At 39.6% G+C, this 18,311-nt stretch overlaps 1 protein-coding gene across 4 annotated transcripts in view; it reads left to right on the top strand.

Annotated features, from left to right (window-relative positions):
- trim33 (tripartite motif containing 33) overlaps positions 1 to 18,089 on the top strand; it is a 28,392-nt gene extending 10,303 nt beyond the window's left edge. Inside the window, exons 5-21 of one of the 4 annotated variants that reach the window (XM_035159280.2) lie at positions 2,639 to 2,755; positions 2,845 to 2,959; positions 3,431 to 3,577; positions 4,519 to 4,636; positions 4,828 to 5,189; positions 5,923 to 6,117; positions 7,666 to 7,722; positions 7,974 to 8,174; positions 8,908 to 9,040; positions 9,553 to 9,616; positions 9,842 to 9,995; positions 10,612 to 11,033; positions 11,522 to 11,633; positions 11,716 to 11,790; positions 13,300 to 13,452; positions 15,410 to 15,460; positions 17,265 to 18,089. In XM_035159280.2, the coding sequence (XP_035015171.2) occupies positions 2,639 to 2,755; positions 2,845 to 2,959; positions 3,431 to 3,577; positions 4,519 to 4,636; positions 4,828 to 5,189; positions 5,923 to 6,117; positions 7,666 to 7,722; positions 7,974 to 8,174; positions 8,908 to 9,040; positions 9,553 to 9,616; positions 9,842 to 9,995; positions 10,612 to 11,033; positions 11,522 to 11,633; positions 11,716 to 11,790; positions 13,300 to 13,452; positions 15,410 to 15,460; positions 17,265 to 17,564 (2,776 nt within the window). In that variant the 3' untranslated portion in view covers positions 17,565 to 18,089. The remainder of the gene's footprint in view (positions 1 to 2,638; positions 2,756 to 2,844; positions 2,960 to 3,430; positions 3,578 to 4,518; positions 4,637 to 4,827; positions 5,190 to 5,922; positions 6,118 to 7,665; positions 7,723 to 7,973; positions 8,175 to 8,907; positions 9,041 to 9,552; positions 9,617 to 9,841; positions 9,996 to 10,611; positions 11,034 to 11,521; positions 11,634 to 11,715; positions 11,791 to 13,299; positions 13,453 to 15,409; positions 15,461 to 17,264) is intronic. The other 3 variants (XM_035159281.2, XM_035159282.2, XM_035159284.2) reach the window with 3 other exon arrangements.
- Positions 18,090 to 18,311: the final 222 nt, after the last annotated feature.

The following is an 18,311-nucleotide window of genomic DNA, read 5'->3' on the forward strand; positions in this document are numbered from 1 at the left end:
GTGACAGTATCCCAGTATCACACAATAAGATTTGAATTGATTGCCTACCACTAAGGCACCTGTTAAGCTCAGCTCATTACAGTACAGATGATGACATGATGATGATGATATATATTATGATGATATATATATTATAAGTTGTCGTGTTTTGAAACATGCATCAAATTTCAACCTGCCATACATATCATTAAAACAGCTTTACACAGGTAACATTAGTCATCTCTTTGGTAAAGGTTATAAAAGGTCAGCAACTTTATTGATAATAATTGTGTGGCTCATGATCACATGGAGTAAGACTATTCCTTAGTATATATATATATAATTTAGACAATGCACAGCTCCAATGCCCCACAGCTCCAATGCCCCAGGCAGGACGTGACATATCTCTAGGCGACGTGCATAGCAGCCGAATGATATTACATCTCTGCTATCTTAAATCGGTGTAGCAGCCATGCTCCCCCTTCTTAAAGTATTATAACAAGTCCCCGGCAAAATAGAAGATTGTGGTCAGAAGAAAAGAAAAGGCGGAGCAGAGAGGGAGAGAATTAGGAAGAGAAAACCTGTTCACCAAGAAGGGACCAGGTCAGTCAAGTGACACTCGCACTGTACAGCAGTAAAGGACTGTGGTCAAGCCAGCCTCCACTTCCGAAACAGATGGTCAAAAAATTGTCCAAATTTCTCATTACCACTGTGTGACTAATATGTCAAAACCTATAATGAAGAAAAACTTTAATTCAAGCAACAAAATAACAGAGACTTTCCACAGACTAATTTCACTTCACAAAGTTCACCACCTGAGATTGTTGTCATTCAAAAGACGGCAAAGGGCAGTGAGTTACTGCGCTGCCTGCTTGTTTACTAGTCTGAAAACCGTTACATCAACAAATTGGGTTAGCCTACAAAATTAGAGGTCTGGTGCTTTGCGTGAAAAGGGTTGCCTGAAAAGGAGTCAAATTTCTTATTGTCCCAGTCCTACCATGGCACGGACCCAGGGACCCCGTGACCCAGGACAGCTCCACTGCCAAAGCCAGAGGGCGCACAGCCCAGCCTCAGCGCCACCAAGCCCAGCATAGACACCCAGGGAGCCCTGCACAGCTCCACTAAGTCTGTTAACAGTGTTTATTTTGGTTCTTTTCACACATGTTTAAACCGTTAAAAAGTTATTTTTAACGTTTGTAACAGCTCTGTCAGTGATTTACTGCACTACTTGGTGTCTCTATCATTCACACTGCGCACTGCCAACCAAATCGAGTCAAACAGAGCGTGCCCTGCCATCTCCTCCAGCTCTCCATACATGGCCTAATTCGCAAATTCTGTGGTTTTTACCCTGTTGGAGTTTACACGTGTCCGATGACAGTGTTTGTTTGTGCTAGTGTCGGATTTAAGAAATGTATCGATCATTATGTGATGATCAGTGTTGATATTGTTGTGTCATTTCAAACAAATCTACGTTTAAAGTGTAGTGGGTCTGAGACATCAGCTGAGTGGGTGTTAGTGAGAGAAGAGAGAGGCGAAAGAAAGAGAGCGAGCAGAGTGTGCACAGCTAGAAAGATTTTACTCATTTAACAAAAGTGTGTGTGTGTGTGTGTGTGTGTGTGTGTGTGTGTGTGTGTGTGTGTGTGGGTGGGGGGGTGTGGATGAAGTGTTTGAGTCCACAAAACACTTTTGGAGTTTCAGGGGTAAACAGTGTAGCAGCCAAATGCCATATGCCTCCATACTGCTCGTGTGGTGTCATCCAAGTGTCCACAAGCCCCGTCATATTCGACTCGAAACGAGGTCATTTTCCCTGTGTTTTAAGTCTAAATGTCCACCAGAGGTGGCTAAGCTAGCGGACATTTCCAACGGTCCCTGAATGCACCTCTTCACAAGATATCAGCGGACTTTAAGGCTTAAAACACGGTGTAAATGATGCCGTTTCGAGTCGAAGATGAATGTCGGGGCTTGAAGACACTTGGATGAAACCACATGAGCAGTATGGAGGCAAGTTATGTTTTTTTGTTTTATTACATCTGAAGAAGGACTCACCATTGACTTCAATTGTATTAGATTTTGCTCTTGTAAAGTTTACCACTGAGACTTCAGAAGTGTTTTGTGGACTCAAACATTTCACCCACCCCTCCATCGGCATAGGGGTGAGTATATAATGAGTGAATTTTCATTTATGGATGAACTATTTCTTTAAGGGGGGATTGGCGGTACACTGAGAAAAAATACATACTGTCACAGCCCTAGAGACATGAAAACATCAGTTGATGGCCAGTTTTCTCTCACCCAGTGCCACCGAGCAGACACATTCATAGAATAAATGAAAATACACATTTGAATATCGATTATTTTTATAATACCTGGTAGCACTGAAAACGAATACTTGTTTTTCCCCACCATAAAATACAAAAGAAGTTGCCTACTGAGAGACTCACACAAATAGATAGAGTGACTGCAGTTGCCTTTGTTCATGTTTCTTAAGTACTGATTGATTAAAAGTGCAATGGAAAGGGTCTCGTGTCAAATTTGTGAACTGTTAATGGCCCGTAGAAACAGTATTTAGTTTTAAGTTTTGTTTAGCATAAGAAAAATCATGGTTTGTCAGTTTGTTGAATATTGTTGAAGTCTATTAGAGTGTCTCTTCTGTTCTCAGGTACCAGTTCCTGGAGGAAGCTTTCCAGAACCAGAAAGGCATCATTGAGACCAGTATAGCCAAGCTCCAGGAAAAGAAAAACTACGTCCATTACTCTGTTTCTCAGGTGCAAAGCAGGTGCGACTTTGTCATCTTCACATTTTTCTCCAGTGCAACTCTCTGAGACAGTTTCTGTATCTTAGTACACTCTGTTTTTTTTCATCCAGGTTAAAAGAGCTGAATGAGACACACAGGAAGGTGGAGCATGAAATCAAAATTGCAGTGTTTACTCTTATAAATGAGATCAACAAGAAGGGCAAGTCCTTGCTGCAGCAGCTGGAGGTAAGAGAATATTCATGATATTCAGCTTCACCAAGAATCTCATACAAGGTCACTGTAAGAAGATAATTGACTGATATATATATATATAACAAAAATGTTTTGTATAGTTCTTGTCTGGTGTCTCTTGAATGTATCTATACATACAAATACCATGAGACATAATTATCACAATGTCTCCTGCTTTTCAACTACTGATTGTACCTGCAATCTCTGAAACCAGTTCATATAATGTTGTATACGTCTCTTGCTTCCCATTCGATGTAATCCTATTCATTTATTATTGTTTGCTGCAATCTATATGGACTTCTGTAGTAACCCAAACTCCCATCAGAATCATTGAATATTCCCCAAATTATCTAATACATCTTGTATTTAACATATGCCAACATTTTTGTCAAACTGTTTAACACTGGTGTTCAAGTTCTTTCAGTAGCAGACTCCTAACCAAAAATATTCTCCTTTTCTGTCTAGAGTGTATCCAAAGAGCGCACTATGAGGCTTATGGGTCAGCATAAGGATACCACTCAGCTTGCCCAACAGATCCACCATGTGCTCACCTTTTGCCACTGGGCGATCACAACTGGCAGCAGCACAGCGCTGCTTTACAGCAAGAGGCTGGTAGGTTTCACATTAGCTCCGGATGTTCAGCAGTTTGAGGGGCGAAAGCCTCCAGTGTACTCAAAACGGCGTTTGCATCACAGATACAAGAAGATTGGTTTGCGACCAAAGAAGCACTGCATTTGGCCATAGTTGAGGGTTCCCATGGCTCCTCAAAGTCCTTGAACATGTGTGGATTTGAAAGGTTAATCAAAGCTTGAATTGAAAAGCGTTTGAATCTTTTAAACCTTTTTTTACAAAACGTTTGAAAATAGGTCTGCTGTTTCTCTTCAACTTGTAGGAGTACATCAAAGTAACATTACAAAACATTCAAGGCTCTCCCTTTTTAGCGTCTGTCAAGTAATTCTCGATGTTCAAATTCTTAGTGTTGTAAAAGTAATAAATCTTGATCCCTGTTTCAAACTATTCTGCTTTGGATCCTTGAATTGTAGCAGATTGGGTCTGAAAAATCCTCAAAGTCCTTGAAGTCAATGTTTAGGAGGTTGTGGGAATGCTGATAGTTCGGCTACAAATGTTATTGTATGTGTTTTATTATTTAATTAGAATATTAAACAAGAAGTGATTGGAGTTTTAACTGCTTGCGACCTATCTGTGAGATGTGGCGTGGATAGTATTATTCTGCCTTGTAGGTTTGCTTTTAGCAGCAAAGCACACAGTATTTTGTATTCTGCTGGCCCAACCTTTTTGAGATTTATTGGAACAGTTGCAAAACCAGCTTTTCCCCCCACATTATGTGGACGTTGGCACAAATAAGGGATGCTTCTGCCACGTGTATTCAACTACTTACCACAAGACAGGCAGCAAATTAGATAACTGAGATAACTTTATTTTTGGATTGTAATGTTTTTTTAAAGGGCAAGTTGACAAATGGGCTTTTTGTTGCCCTGATGTAGCCAGGCATACTAACCTAAGAACATGTATATGTTTTTGTGTGTATGTAGATACTGTTCCAGCTTCGACAGCTCTTCAAAGCTAGACTGGAGCCAGCACCACAGGCCAATGGAGTTGTGCGCTTCTTCTGTGACCCCACCTTCTGGGCCAAAAATGTGGTGAATCTAGGTGAGATTGCAACCATGAGACTGACTCAAGAAATACAAATGTCAATAACTGAATATCGATTACAGACACAGTTGCTTTTCAGACCCCTTTAGCAACTTTCTTCTCCACAAAATAGCAACTAGTGATAAAACTAGAAGCTGTGGGACAAACCAAAAGAAAAAGGAATAATTCATACCTTCTTCTAACTTTAGGTAATTTGGTCATTGAGAAACCACCTCCAGCAGCGCAACCGCCCAATGTGTTGGTAGGAGCACCGCCTATTTCACCAGGCCAGGTTCATCCCAGCAAACACCCAGGACAGATCAACCTGGCCCAGCTCCGGTTGCAGCACATGCAGCAGGCAGCCTATGCACAGCAGAAGCAGCACCACCAGCACCAACAGCAACACCAACAGCAACACCAACAGCAGCACCCACAGCAGCACCAACAACAGCAACAGCAGCAGCAGCAGCAGCAGCAGCACCAACAGCAGATCCAACAACAGATGCGCATCGCCTCCCAAATGTCCCAGCAGCACGCCAGACAGGCCGGTCCACCCATGGCTCAGCAGCAGGTACGAACCAAGAAAGAAAGTGATGATCTGTCCTCCAATCGATAACACAAGTGATGGGCCATATTGACATGTCACAGTGGGGGAAGCACAGGGCTTACTGATAATATTGGATCCCAGTAATTCATTTCATTATTTTCATCTGTGCTTTTCCTACTGTCATGACATGTTAAAATGTCTTCTGTGACTGAGGCTTATTGAAGCTTACCTTAATATTAGTCTTAATTCTACTGACTATTATTATGATTATTATTGCTATGGTTAATATTATTAGTAGTATTATTTTAAATAGTGCAGTACCCATTGTAAACCTGCCCGTTTGGAATGTTTTTTTGGCTTGGTCTGTGTAAAGGCTCTTGAGCTAGTTAAGAATTATTCCTTGTGATTAGTGAGTCCTATGGTGTATAAGTGTGAAGGTTTGACATGGAAATTACCTTGTACAAGATTAGAATTATTACTAAAGGAGCAGTGAGATGATTTGGTGATGGACTTAATCCATGATGAACATACACTTGGAACATGTGTTTATTTACATATCATGGACGACCATGTATATGTCATGGTTTTAATGTCATGGTCTCCTTGAATTCCTGTTCCTCTCATATTAGCAGATATTTAGTGCATAGGTTTTCAATCAACAAATCTTTGAATAAACATAATTTATATATTTTGTTCCCATGTTTGTATCACACTTTTTGATTTTTACCCACTGCTTGTATGTATGATTTTTGAACAGCCTCCAAGGCTCATTAGTATGCAGCAGCTACCAAGAGGGCCCGGGGGTATGAACGGTGGACCAGGTTCCCCAATGTACCCTTCCTCCCACCACATGCGCCTACCGGGTCCACCACAGGGCCGAATGCCCACAGCCCAGCCGAGACTCAACGGACAGCAGTATCCCCCCATGATGCAGCCTCAGCTACAGCGACAGGTCAGTACAATCACCCTGATCTCACAATGTGGAAATTATGTAACTTTGGTCTTTTATAGCATATTGTGACTGGTTTATAAGGAATGCCTTTGTGTGTTTGTAACACGTTCAATGCTGCAACTGTTGGATTAACTGAAACCGTGTTGACTTGTTAAAAGGTTGTTAAACCCAAAATGTAATTTCAAGTGTGGAAGCAGTTGAAGTATTACAGACAGGAGTACAGGAATGCCAAATATAATGTTGAGGCCAATATTTGATCCAACAGAGAACACTAAGCAGTTAATTTTTAATTTAAGACTATATTTATTACATTGAAGTGAATTAGAGTAATATAGACGACTGTATGTGAAATGAGAAGATGTATGTTCTTAAAAAGGTTGGTGCTGATTCTGACTTTTCATAGTACTTAGGTCAGAGGTGCCAGTATCACAATCAAAACATTGAATTATAGTGAAAGTTATTTGTATGTGCATCATATACAAATACAACAAAAATACTTGACCAAATGAAATTAAAAACAAAAATAACCAATGAAATTGACAGTGGAATTGACCTTTTTCTGTCCAGGTGTTGACTTTGATCAGAGGCCTATGAGCTTTCTTGATGGGTCAATTTCTGCCAGTTATTGTCCTTTTCCACCACTGGAAATTACTCATGGTTTATCACTTTTTTCATGACAATGATGACAATGTGAAAACAGTGCAACAATGTGAAATGGTCGCTCATAGATTTATCACATGAGTCAGATGCTCCTTCGGCTTAGTAGGGTTTTATAGCAAGTTTCAACTCATTTTCATTTATAGATAGTGGAGGCTTTTAACTGCTCAAAACATATCTCTGAGGCTGGTAGAGACAATAGAGTGAAAGTTAGACTTTAATTCACTTCATAGTAAAAAAAGCACAACTACAAATATGTGCTAATCTTTCCAGAATTAGCCTGTCTACAAAAATAAAAAATGTGATGAAACAATTTGCATTGTTGTTGTGTCTTCATCTTCATTTCTGCTGGATGACAAATATTGTTAGAAGTACTTGATCTTCAGGCTGCCTTCATTCTCTGAGCTTCAACTTCAACTTGATTTAAATGTAAATGCTGTGGTCCAGTTTGTTTGTTTGTTCATTTTCAGGTTTTGGTAGAATGTCAGTTGAAAGAGTAAATGCATTCTTAATTTTATTCATTATAATTATGGCAGGATTGTACTTGGGACTGCACTGATATTATTTGGACCATGAGTAAATTGAAATTTACAAATGGCAGTTTAGCTTATCTGAACTTCCATAAACAAAATGCAGGTGAGCGAACTAATGCAACGATGTTTAACCTTAACAGACCTGTTTTTACTTTTCCCAGAACAGATGCTGATTTGTTTACGGTTTCCTTGGTTTATCTTAACACTGCGTCACCAACGTAGCTAGACATACAGTACATCTGGTTATTTTTTCTCAAGTCAAGTATTGTGTACAGTATTAACATGTGCATTCATTGCCTGCATGTAAGACTAGGTAAGAGAAACTCCAGATATCCAGCCCCTTTTTCTTTGTGTCCAGATGTCTATAGAATCTGAGATGAGCCACCCAAGGTTTCGTTTCTTACTACAATCAGGGGTTTGGCACCTTTTTTCCTACCTTGTCATTTTTGTGTCTTGTGCAGCATGTGTTGTCACCCAAATGCATGATCATGCAAAAATGTTGTTTTCACAACAAAGTTTTTTCAGTTTTTCAATTGAGTGAGTGACCTACCTCATTGTTTCCTGTCCTTCCTTCCTTTATACCCTTTCTTTTTCTTTCTTCTCTTCTGTCTTTATCTTTCCTTCCCCCCTTTCTTCCTTCATCCCTTACTCCCTTTTTCTGTGCAGCATTCCAACCCAGGGCACGCAGGACCTTTCCCGGTGGCGTCCCTCCATAATGCCAACCCCACAAGTCCGACCAGTGCCAGTATGGCGGGTGCCCATGCTCACCGAGGGCCTGCCAGCCCCGTCATAGGTCCCATCGAGCTCATCCCCTCCGTTACAAATCCTGAGAACCTGCCCTGCCTACCTGAGATCCCACCCATTCAGGTGCGCACATTCTTACCATGTTTGTTTCAACCACAATTCTTCATTTTTTAGTATTTTATCGGCCAAATCAATCTTTAAATGTCAGTGAAAGCCAGACATTTAAAATATATCTAAAAAAAAATTATAAACTTTAACTGTATTTCTTCAAAATATTACATAGTCATTCCTTTTTCACATCAGACAATATGACATAAACTGGTGTTACTGATATTAACCATAGCTCTGTTCAGTTCAAGTAGAAGACATAACCGTGACGTAACTGTGACAGTGAACCAGCAAGTGAAATACCAGGACCCTAAAATGTAATTCAGCCTGCATTTGTTTGATATTTACACCTGTGCTATTCCTACTGTGTCATGTCAAAATATCTGCCAAAAAAAAGGTGGTGTTATAATGAATAACTGAACAGTTTGGGAAGAAGAATATTTAGTGAAATTTGAAATATATATATGTAATGTAGATGAATGAAAGTGAATTAAAACGTGACTGAAAAAGAAACTGATTTTATAGAAATGTCTAAAATGTGCCATAGTTATGAGGAAAGATCTACAAGTCTCTACAAGATTTACTCAGAAGTCTTGAGTCACACAACCACAACTGCCACTCTTTGTCTGTTGCTGTTTATACTTTCCTTGGCTGAGAATCAAGTCTTTATTGAATCTGTAATTCCCTTTGACCACCTTGAGTCACAGCTGATATTGTCCCCATCACTTTTCTTCTCTGGCTCTATTAGCTAGAGGATGCAGGTTCTAGCAACCTTGGAAACCTCCTGTCTCGCTACATCACAGCCAGCACACAGCATCAGCTGGGCTCAGTAGACATGAATCCCTCACCGGGACTGTCTACACACTCTCCTGGATCTTCAGGTACACTCATATTCTCATCTAAAAACGTTCTATTATTTTTTCGGCTTACTAAAGGTGTCCTAATCAGATTCCTGATAACATCACAGGCTTTATGTAGCCATGTCACAAAGCCTTCTCAGTCTCACTCAGTCACTCTCAGTGCTCTGCGTAGCTGATGGCTCTGACTGTAAAATACTGTCACTCTACTAATAAATTAGGAAATTTCTAGTTTTCTTTCTTAATGTCTCTTTCTTTCTTTCTGTCTGTCAACCGCTCCTATGATCGATTTCAAACTTGGTGGGTGTATTTTGTGGAAGCCAGGAAGTGCAGTGTTTACTATGAAGTGCTTTGGATGAGCGGTTTTCGAGAACCTGACCCTAACCCCCATTTATTATGAAACCCTTATGATGGGGTGACATCATCAGTGATGTTATGACAGGGTTTTTTCAGACTATCCACTGTCGTGATAGGGATCAATTGGAAGTGATTACTGCTGCTGTATGATCTGTTTCCTGTCTCATCTCGGTTTGCAGGTCTGTCCAATGCCCACACACCAGCACGACCTTCAAGTACATCCAGCACAGGCAGCAGAGGCAGGTAAGAATATAAGATGGAAGCAAAACTCCCTGTTTGTTTTTAGAGTCCACTAACACATTAGTCAAAATCGTTTAGCTTAGAATAGAGATGTTTGCCCTGTGCTTGATATAGGGACTGGAGTCACTGCCGTCTTACTGAACTAAATCATGATAAGCAGTTAATTGGTTTAATGTTAATTTAATGATTGATGATTTTCTCCATTATTTGTTTTTGCGTCTATTTAAGCTGTAGCTCTGCAGGGAGGGCAGGGCCAGGCACCGGAGCTGCTGCGGACCAGGTGAGGGTGAAGCAGGAGCCGGGTACCGAAGAAAGCTACAGCTGTCCATCTTCTTCTCTGAAAACAGAGCGCAGCAAAGATAGCGGGAGGAGTGCCTGCATGGTATGAGCACTATTCTTCATCCAGTAGTTTAAAACTGGAAAGATGTCATTATCTGCCTGCAGCTGGTTATCTGTACTACATGGTGCTGATGGTCAGATTTTTATAACAAAATGTTTCACCCTGTCACAGGGTGACACGCCTTGAATGGTCGTAAATGCATAATTACAGTAGATCTTTAAATACCTATAAAAGTCAGCATTTGGCTCCAATGTCTTCTTTTTACATTTGACTTTCATGACATACACAATGCTGTATCTGTTTTTCAAAATAAGGCATTACCTCGAAGTATATACAGATCTCTGCCAAAGCAGGTTAGGGTTAGCATTTAATACAATAGTGAAGCTTGTCTGAGATTTAAGTGAAGACTTTCATATTTGCAGATTATTTTAAGGACACATATTATTTGTATATACACTTTGTTACAATATTGCCCCTTTTAATAAGAGTATATGGATGATGGAATAGTGAAATTGACGTGAATAAGTTCAATTTATTGAGATTTATCATTGCATTCAGTTCGACTTTTGACTAAGTAAAATGTGTGAAAATAAGAATACAATGGAAAGATTATCACACCAAATTAAAATTAGTTAATATTTTTGTGTGTTTTCCCCAGATGAGCAGTCCTGAGAACAGCCCCCTCCCTCCATTAGGACTCGCAGTCCAAGATACCTTCAAGTCGCTGGCGGACCTCATCAAAACAGAACCCCAGTCTGAGACAGCTTGTTCTGAAACGAATGGCTCCTATGCAGCCACATCATCATCTTCCACTTCCACTATGACCTCCACTACCTCATTCCCTGAGAACAACAGCAGCACGACAGGCCTTCCGCTCACTAATGGAAATGTAGACAAGATAACGGAGAGCAAAGAGAGCACAGCGTCTGCTGGAACAGGCAATCCTGCTGGGAAAGAGGATGATCCCAATGAAGACTGGTGTGCTGTTTGTATCAACGGTGGTGACCTGCTGTGCTGCGACCACTGTCCCAAAGTGTTTCACATGAAATGCCATGTACCCACCATAAAAATCTTCCCAAAGTAAGTGCTCCGAGCAGCTTATTTTTTTTCTTCTAATGGTAGTAAAACCTGTCTGTGGAACTCTCGTAAAACTCTCATTGAGAAAGACAGAAACGAGTAAAACCAGAACATGTTTTAAACAATAGACAAAGTTGATGCCTTCTTTGGAGAACAACTTGCAGTGCAGTTCTTCTTCAGTGCCTGTTCAACATTATTCCCAAAGGTGTGTGGCATTGTAACAAAACATTTCCTGATGGGCAAATTGGATTCTCTATACCCTGTGATGTCACTGTGATTTCATTGAAGTCAATGATGATGTCAAACTTGTGACATCAAACAAATTGCATTTTTAAAATAAATTTGGGAGTCGGGGTCTAGACAACACACTCTTTTATTCTGAATGTTCCTCGAAACATTTAGCCTTGGCTGCTGATGATTGACACAGCATATTAAAGGTTCGAGAAAATGTGATTGTGACACAATGTCCTCCTGTGATTTTTGTGTCTCAGGGGCGACTTCCTCTGCACTTTTTGCCGGAGCCTATCCAGCCCTGAGATTGACTACTGTGATGACAGTAAGAAAATTAAAGGGGAGCAGAACCTGAATCCCCAGGACCAAAGGGTCAGTACATCCACCATTTCCTCAGAGAACCTCATTGTGATATGTACACAGCAGCTAATTCTCTCTCTTCCTCTCTGTGCAGAGATGTGAGCGCCTCCTGCTGTACATCTTCTGTCATGAACTCAGCGTTGGCTTTAGGGAACCTGTTCCTAGCTCTGTAAGTGACTCATCACCACACACTCGTGTGCACAGTTCAGCCTGTTTCACTATCAGTTGACTGACCATCATTCCACTTTCTCATTCCTGATTGTATGAAAAGATTTCCTTTCCTGTTTTCAGAGTTTCGTCTTTCCACTTTGGGCTTTAGTAGGCATCATTTAGTAGGCTTTATTTGGCATCTCAAACCAAAAATTTGGCATCTCAAACCAAAAACTAGAATGGTACTCATTCCCCGTCCAAGAGTTTTTGGGTAATGCTGCTAAGTAACAGACAAACAAACAAACACTGAAGAAAACATAATCTTGTTGGTGGAGGTAAGAAATTAAACTTATTTTAGACCACACAGCAACTTTTGAATTTAGTTTTATTATAGTTCATACATTTTGCAAACCAGAAAAAAATGTGAAATACAATAAAACTGAAAGTACCTCATTTGCATCCTATGCGCTGATATTGTTTCATTTGTTTTATTGCATAATGTGTAATTTTCTATGTGATTTAATAATTTATTAGTTAGCTCTCGGTAGGCTCATTTATTTTATGAGCTCATAACATCCCCGAGACATGCTTTTAATGAAACGCAATACAAGTGAACATAACTTCATATAAGCTTGCACGTTGACAAATTAGTTAGCTGTCAATCACAATCACGTTAATGAGGTTTCAGTAGGGTAGAGTCCTTGTGACTTCATGGTGTGGGGGGCACACGCCATGTGGCTGCACCTTTTCCACTTCAGTTACACCTGGGAGCTATTTTTTTTACTCTCCCCTCATCTTTATGTCACAAATATCAAGCTACCAAAAGAGGGCATAAATGCCAAAGAGAAATCAGCTTAACAATAAGTGACTCTTCTGGGGTCACCTCACTCTGCTGATGTTAGAAACTGTTGTGGGTCATATTTCTTTTCTCCAGCTCTAATATTACCAGGATCTCCAAAACTCCCAAACTTAAAGATCTTCCCCTAGGCAGATAAGTTCAGATTTCCCCCATTACTTCTTGACAACACTAAAAGTTGAACTCATGGTTGCACAATAACAAGTAATTATACAGCTCAGTTGCACATCATGATGCTGTAGCCTTCATCGAATAAGTTCTGACAGATGGACTTAATTAATCTGGGTGTATTTTTGTTGTGGATGCTGTTCAAGTGCCTGTTGTAGCTTTAAATGCTATTTTTTAAGGGACTGTAACTGGTCTAACCAGTTACCAGCTGTCTGAGAGACCCGTCAACACTAGAGCCTCAGCCAGATTTAATAGCTATTTATCCTTTTTACAACCAGTGAGTAATGCATACCACCACATGTGGTGTCCTGATAGGGACCAAAAAGATGTTCTATTTTTCAGGTTTTCCTTTAGAGCTGATCCATGCTTTCTTTGTTTCTGTTGTTTTTCACAAACTACAAGCTCCACTTCCCTCCACCTCTCATGTTCACAGCAAATACAAACTTTTTAAAAATCCTCTGAAATGGTTAAAGTTGTTGTCTAACCCACTTTTGTTTAACGTAGGTGCCCAATTACTACAAGATTATCAAGCATCCCATGGACCTGAAGAAGGTGAAGAAGAAGCTGCAGTTACGGAGCTCCGAGTACTACAATTCCATTCTGGAGTTTGTGTCCGATATGCGCCTTATCTTCAACAACTGTGCAAAGTACAATGAGGTGAGCAGCATGAGTGTTTAGCCTGCTTCGGGGAATGACATCTGCTTGTGTGTGTGCATGTTGTCAATGGTTAGACTGGTATGGGTTGAATTTTAAACAGCGTCCAGCATATTCAAACGTATAGACTGAATAATTTGACCATTATCTTATCCAAGAACAAAAAGACTAATACATAAGCTCTTTAGTTGATAAATCATTGACAAAAACACATTACCGTTAGGTATTATTTATATTCTCAGTAAAGTCAAAGTTGTCCAATACATTTGTCTAACCTTAATGTGAAGATTGGAAAAGGGAACTGGGAAGTTGTGCATTCAGCCTGCATTGTGCGTTGTTTCTTTTATTAACACTGGCTGTTGGAGGATGTTTTCTTACACTGGCTTCAGGAACACTGTCTGAACCCTGTTAACACTGTCAGCATCACTGTGATACATCACAAGTTTGTTTTTAATGGATGGCTGTTGTCACTTATTTTGAAGTTATTTTTGTTGACTCTTCACATTGGGTTGCTGCTGTATGGGTATCAGTTAAAGTGCTTATGATACCATGTACCCACACATATGTTCACTGTGTATGCACATGTATCATACTTGAAAACCACATGGGGGAGCTGCTATCTTATCAAGAAGATTTACAGTCCTAAAGACCCAGTGACTTCTTTCGGCTGATAGTGATCGTAAAGGAACAGAGCCTCAAAGGATCCCCTCACTTTACATATGTTGTTGTCATGCAAACCAAATTAACAGCAAGTAGGGTCTCCACTTGACAGGGATGTTAGTAATGTAAGATATATCAATTTAATTTGCATGAGTAAACAATATAGTGAAAGACTCTTCAGCTGCACATTGTCATTGTAATGTGATTAGATTACATGAACTTCAAAGTAAGTAGTTAGTCATGACTGGCTGAGTAGTAGTAGTAGTTTCTAGGTAGTAATTTAGAGCACAGCCCATGGCAACACATGTCCAGATTTTTAAGATCGATTTAAGCTCTTTGGATTTATTCTTGTCACATTATGCTGAATTTGTAGGATTACATAATTATTTAATCTATAACAAAAAGTGGCATTATAAGATATATATATATATTTCAAATGAGAACTTTTATACGCATTGAATATGTGAAGATCCATATTTTCTAAATATCTGCATTAGAGAAAGCTACCAACAAACTGTAGAGTAGTGTTACCTAAGAATGAGCCCTTCATATCTATACAGAGAGTGATTGCTCCTTCATCTGAATTCCACTGCCATGTTTCTACAGTAGCCCTGATAGGACAAACCAAATACTGTCTCTAGAGAGGCCCTTTCACCTTTTTACATCACACATGGAAAGAGAGGGTGAGGGAAGGGGTGTTCAGTTGGTTGCAATATGAATCCGTACCACTAGATGGCACTAAATTATATGCATTATACATATAAGAATATTTTTCTAAGGGTGAAGAAGTAAGGATGCAGAGTGTTGTAGAAGAGCACAAAAAGCAGAGGCAGATTGAATAAACTCCGATATGATTAAATAATCCATGATAAATTCCGGTTATTATATCACTTGCAAAGATAACATTCTAAATCCTTAATATCAAATAATAAATAAGCATGAAAGAGTGACTTGTGGTCAAACAGGGAATGTGTCCCTTCCAGAAAGTGCACTAAATGAACCATCATAGAGAGGGTGCTGTAGTAAATGTACTGCAGAATAATGATAGTCTTATAAACTCTTGATGACCTGAAATTATTACATTAGAGCCTGTAATGTCCCACAGCCTGCGGGACTGTATGGACCTTTACTTGCTGTTAATTTGTGCAGTAACGACTTGGTGATTCACACATCGTAGGCCCGAGCACAGTAGGCTGTAAGCAGATTTCTGATCTTATCAAATAACCTGCCTGTGCTGTGAACTCTTTTCTTCCCCCTGCTGCTTCACTGTCTTTGTTGTAATGTTATTGCCCCTTTTTAGATGTCTCGAATAATCCAGGTTTATGATGAGGAGAAACAGATTAATACACAGGTAAGCCGTTTCAAATAGAGTACAGATGCATTGTCTCCTCCCACTGAGGCTCCAAGAAGCATTTTAGTCTTCATCCCAGAGAGAATAGAGAATCCACGAGCTTCAGATTTGGGCACTCAAACGGTTTCAAACTGAAAAATTTACAAAACTGGCTGAAAATATGGATCAGATTATTTTCATTTAGTTTTAAATGAAAGAATGACAGATTACAGGGGTTTAGAGATTCTGGAATAGCCTTAAATGTCTCCATCATAATGTCTCATTTGGTTAAATTTACTTGAGAAGAAAATTAATCAGATTCATTGTGAGGGAGGGATCACATGAGCTATTAGGGATTTATCAATTCTGTATCAAAGACTGAAACTGCAACAAGACGGAAGCACGATACCCCAACTCGCAGCCACTCTTAAAGATGCAGTCTGTTGAGCTCTCATTTCTTTACTATTATAACAAACATATTTTTTATTTCCCTTTTTCTTATTCAACTAATGTCACAGCAAGCTTTATACAAAGTAAATATTACATACACACAATATTACATATACATACACACCTATTTTTTTGTCAATGTTCATGTTGAAGTGATCACATCTGTGGGAAAAGTTAGATCAGTTCAAATAGCTCAACAATGTTATTGTCTATCTTGCTGAAGACACTAGGGAGAAAAACGTAAACAACTTTCCTATCAAGTAAAATCTTCAGGGTAGTTTTTTTTTCTTCATTCAATTGAATGATCTATTATCAATTCATAGATCCAGATATTGATCTTTTTGTCACTAGTTGATCAATTTAGATAAACAGTACATTAATGTTGTGGCTTTGTGCTCCGTTCCTAATTTAATCCATGATATTATTAATAATACACCAGGTATACAAGAGCACTGGGGCACAAGTTTTCTGCAAATATCTTTCATATCCAAGCAAAATTGTATTGTAACTCAAATATCCCGAAGCAAATCAATATTGAATCAAATTAGAAATTGAATCGAGACCTTGTGATTTGGAAATTAATTGCTTTGGTAAATTATTAGCGATGCAGGATTCTATTTTTACAACCTCTCACAGTATTTTGTTCATTTAAGTTCAGAGAGTTATAAGCAAACAGCTGCACAGTGGCCTCAGTGTAGACTTTGTTTTGATGTAACATGTTTTTCAAGACTAAGTTTCTCTTCATACGAGTGAACTCCTGGGTTTGGGGCTTGTTTCCGGCTGGTTAAAATCTTCCTTTCAGGAAATTAGCTCTGAAATCATTTAGTGCCAGTAGAGTTAAGACGGGTCATCCTCTTATAGCGAGGGTGGTGGGTGTTGAATCACCGAGTTAATCTGACAACAGAAAATACGTTTAAATTCAGAGTTTTTAGTTAATTGCTTTCTAGAAACTAGGGAAGTCAGTGGGCGTTGGATGGGCTTTTAGGTTTTTCTACACAGGAGTGTTTTAATGTCAGTGGTATTCGAATATTCTGAGTAGCATTAAAGCTTTGCACATAATTCATTTCTTCCCTGAAACCTGAAATTTGTTCTCAGTATCGTAAATCAGCCTCACTGACATTTTGCCACTTAACTGTGAACTGTGTAAATGCTTCCTGGAACCACAGTGGGACAGGGAGGCAGGATATCTCTGCTCTGTACAACAAGGTTGAGCCGGGGCCACCCTGCTGCCAGGAGTCTTAACCACATCTAATTTGTCTCCTCATTGTCCTGTTCATCCTCCCTGCTTCCCCCCCATTCCTTCCTCCTCCCACTATATCATGCTCTCACACCTGCTCCCTCCATATTGCTCTCCCGTCTCCTCCTCATCTGGCAGGTGGGATCAGAGATGGCGATCTCCGGGAAGGCGGTGGGTCTGTACTTTGAGGAGAAGCTACAAGAGATGTTTCCGGGGGAGAGCTTCCCAGAAGTGCCCGAGCCAGATCCCCAAGATGAAAAGGAGAAGGAGAAGGAGAAAGAAAAGGAAAAGGAAAAGGAGAAAGAAAAGGAAAAGGAGAAAGAGAAAGAGAAGGAAAAGGAGAAAGAGGACAATGACACAGATGACAATGATGAGGACTTCATACAGCCCAGACGCAAGCGATTAAAAACTGATGAGAAAGTGGTCCACATCAAGTGAGAACCAACCAATTCAAAAACGAGAGGTGAAAAACTGTCTTCCTCGTGTCCTCCCACTTTTCCATTGTTTGATGCAGCAAACAAAAAGGACGATTCGCTGTATAAGCTGCTTGGTTTATCTGATCCTTGCCTTTTGAAAGAAATATCAACTACGTATGAAGTCTGCCTTCATCAGAACTCTTAAGGACAAAAACATAGAGGAGCTGCATTCCCTCCTTATTTCATGGACTCTTGACTCACCTGTACAGATTTTGAAGTAGGACTTGTTTTGCAGTAGTTAACGATTTGTCCTTTTTCTTTTCTATCATCCATTTCATTTGTAGATTTGTTGTGACAATTGCTTTATGAAAAATTGAAACCCTGTGTTCTGTTTAATGTATTATATATATCCTTTGACATGAAACCTATTGAGTATTTGTATGACTTTGTGGAAGAATGATGTAAATAAGAGAATCTAGCCCACTGAAGCTACAGTATAGATGTTTGGGTGCGTCATCAATAAAACCTGTTCTTGAAATATATCAAAGAAAATGTGTGGCGTGAAGTAGGTTTGGGGTTTCCAGGGAGCAGGTCCCCTCAAAAAACATGTTCTCACACGTTCCTCATGGTATCTGACCATGAGGAAAGCTCTGATCGATCAGTCTGTCTGAAATATCAACAAACCTATAAATTGATTTGTTTATTTCGTTTGAATATGGCGAAATTATCCAAGCACTTGAATACAGTTTGATTTTGGGAGTGATTTTTC

The sequence above is a fragment of the Hippoglossus stenolepis genome, chromosome 6, assembly GCF_022539355.2.
Source record: "Hippoglossus stenolepis isolate QCI-W04-F060 chromosome 6, HSTE1.2, whole genome shotgun sequence".
NCBI classification, from domain to species: domain Eukaryota; kingdom Metazoa; phylum Chordata; class Actinopteri; order Pleuronectiformes; family Pleuronectidae; genus Hippoglossus; species Hippoglossus stenolepis.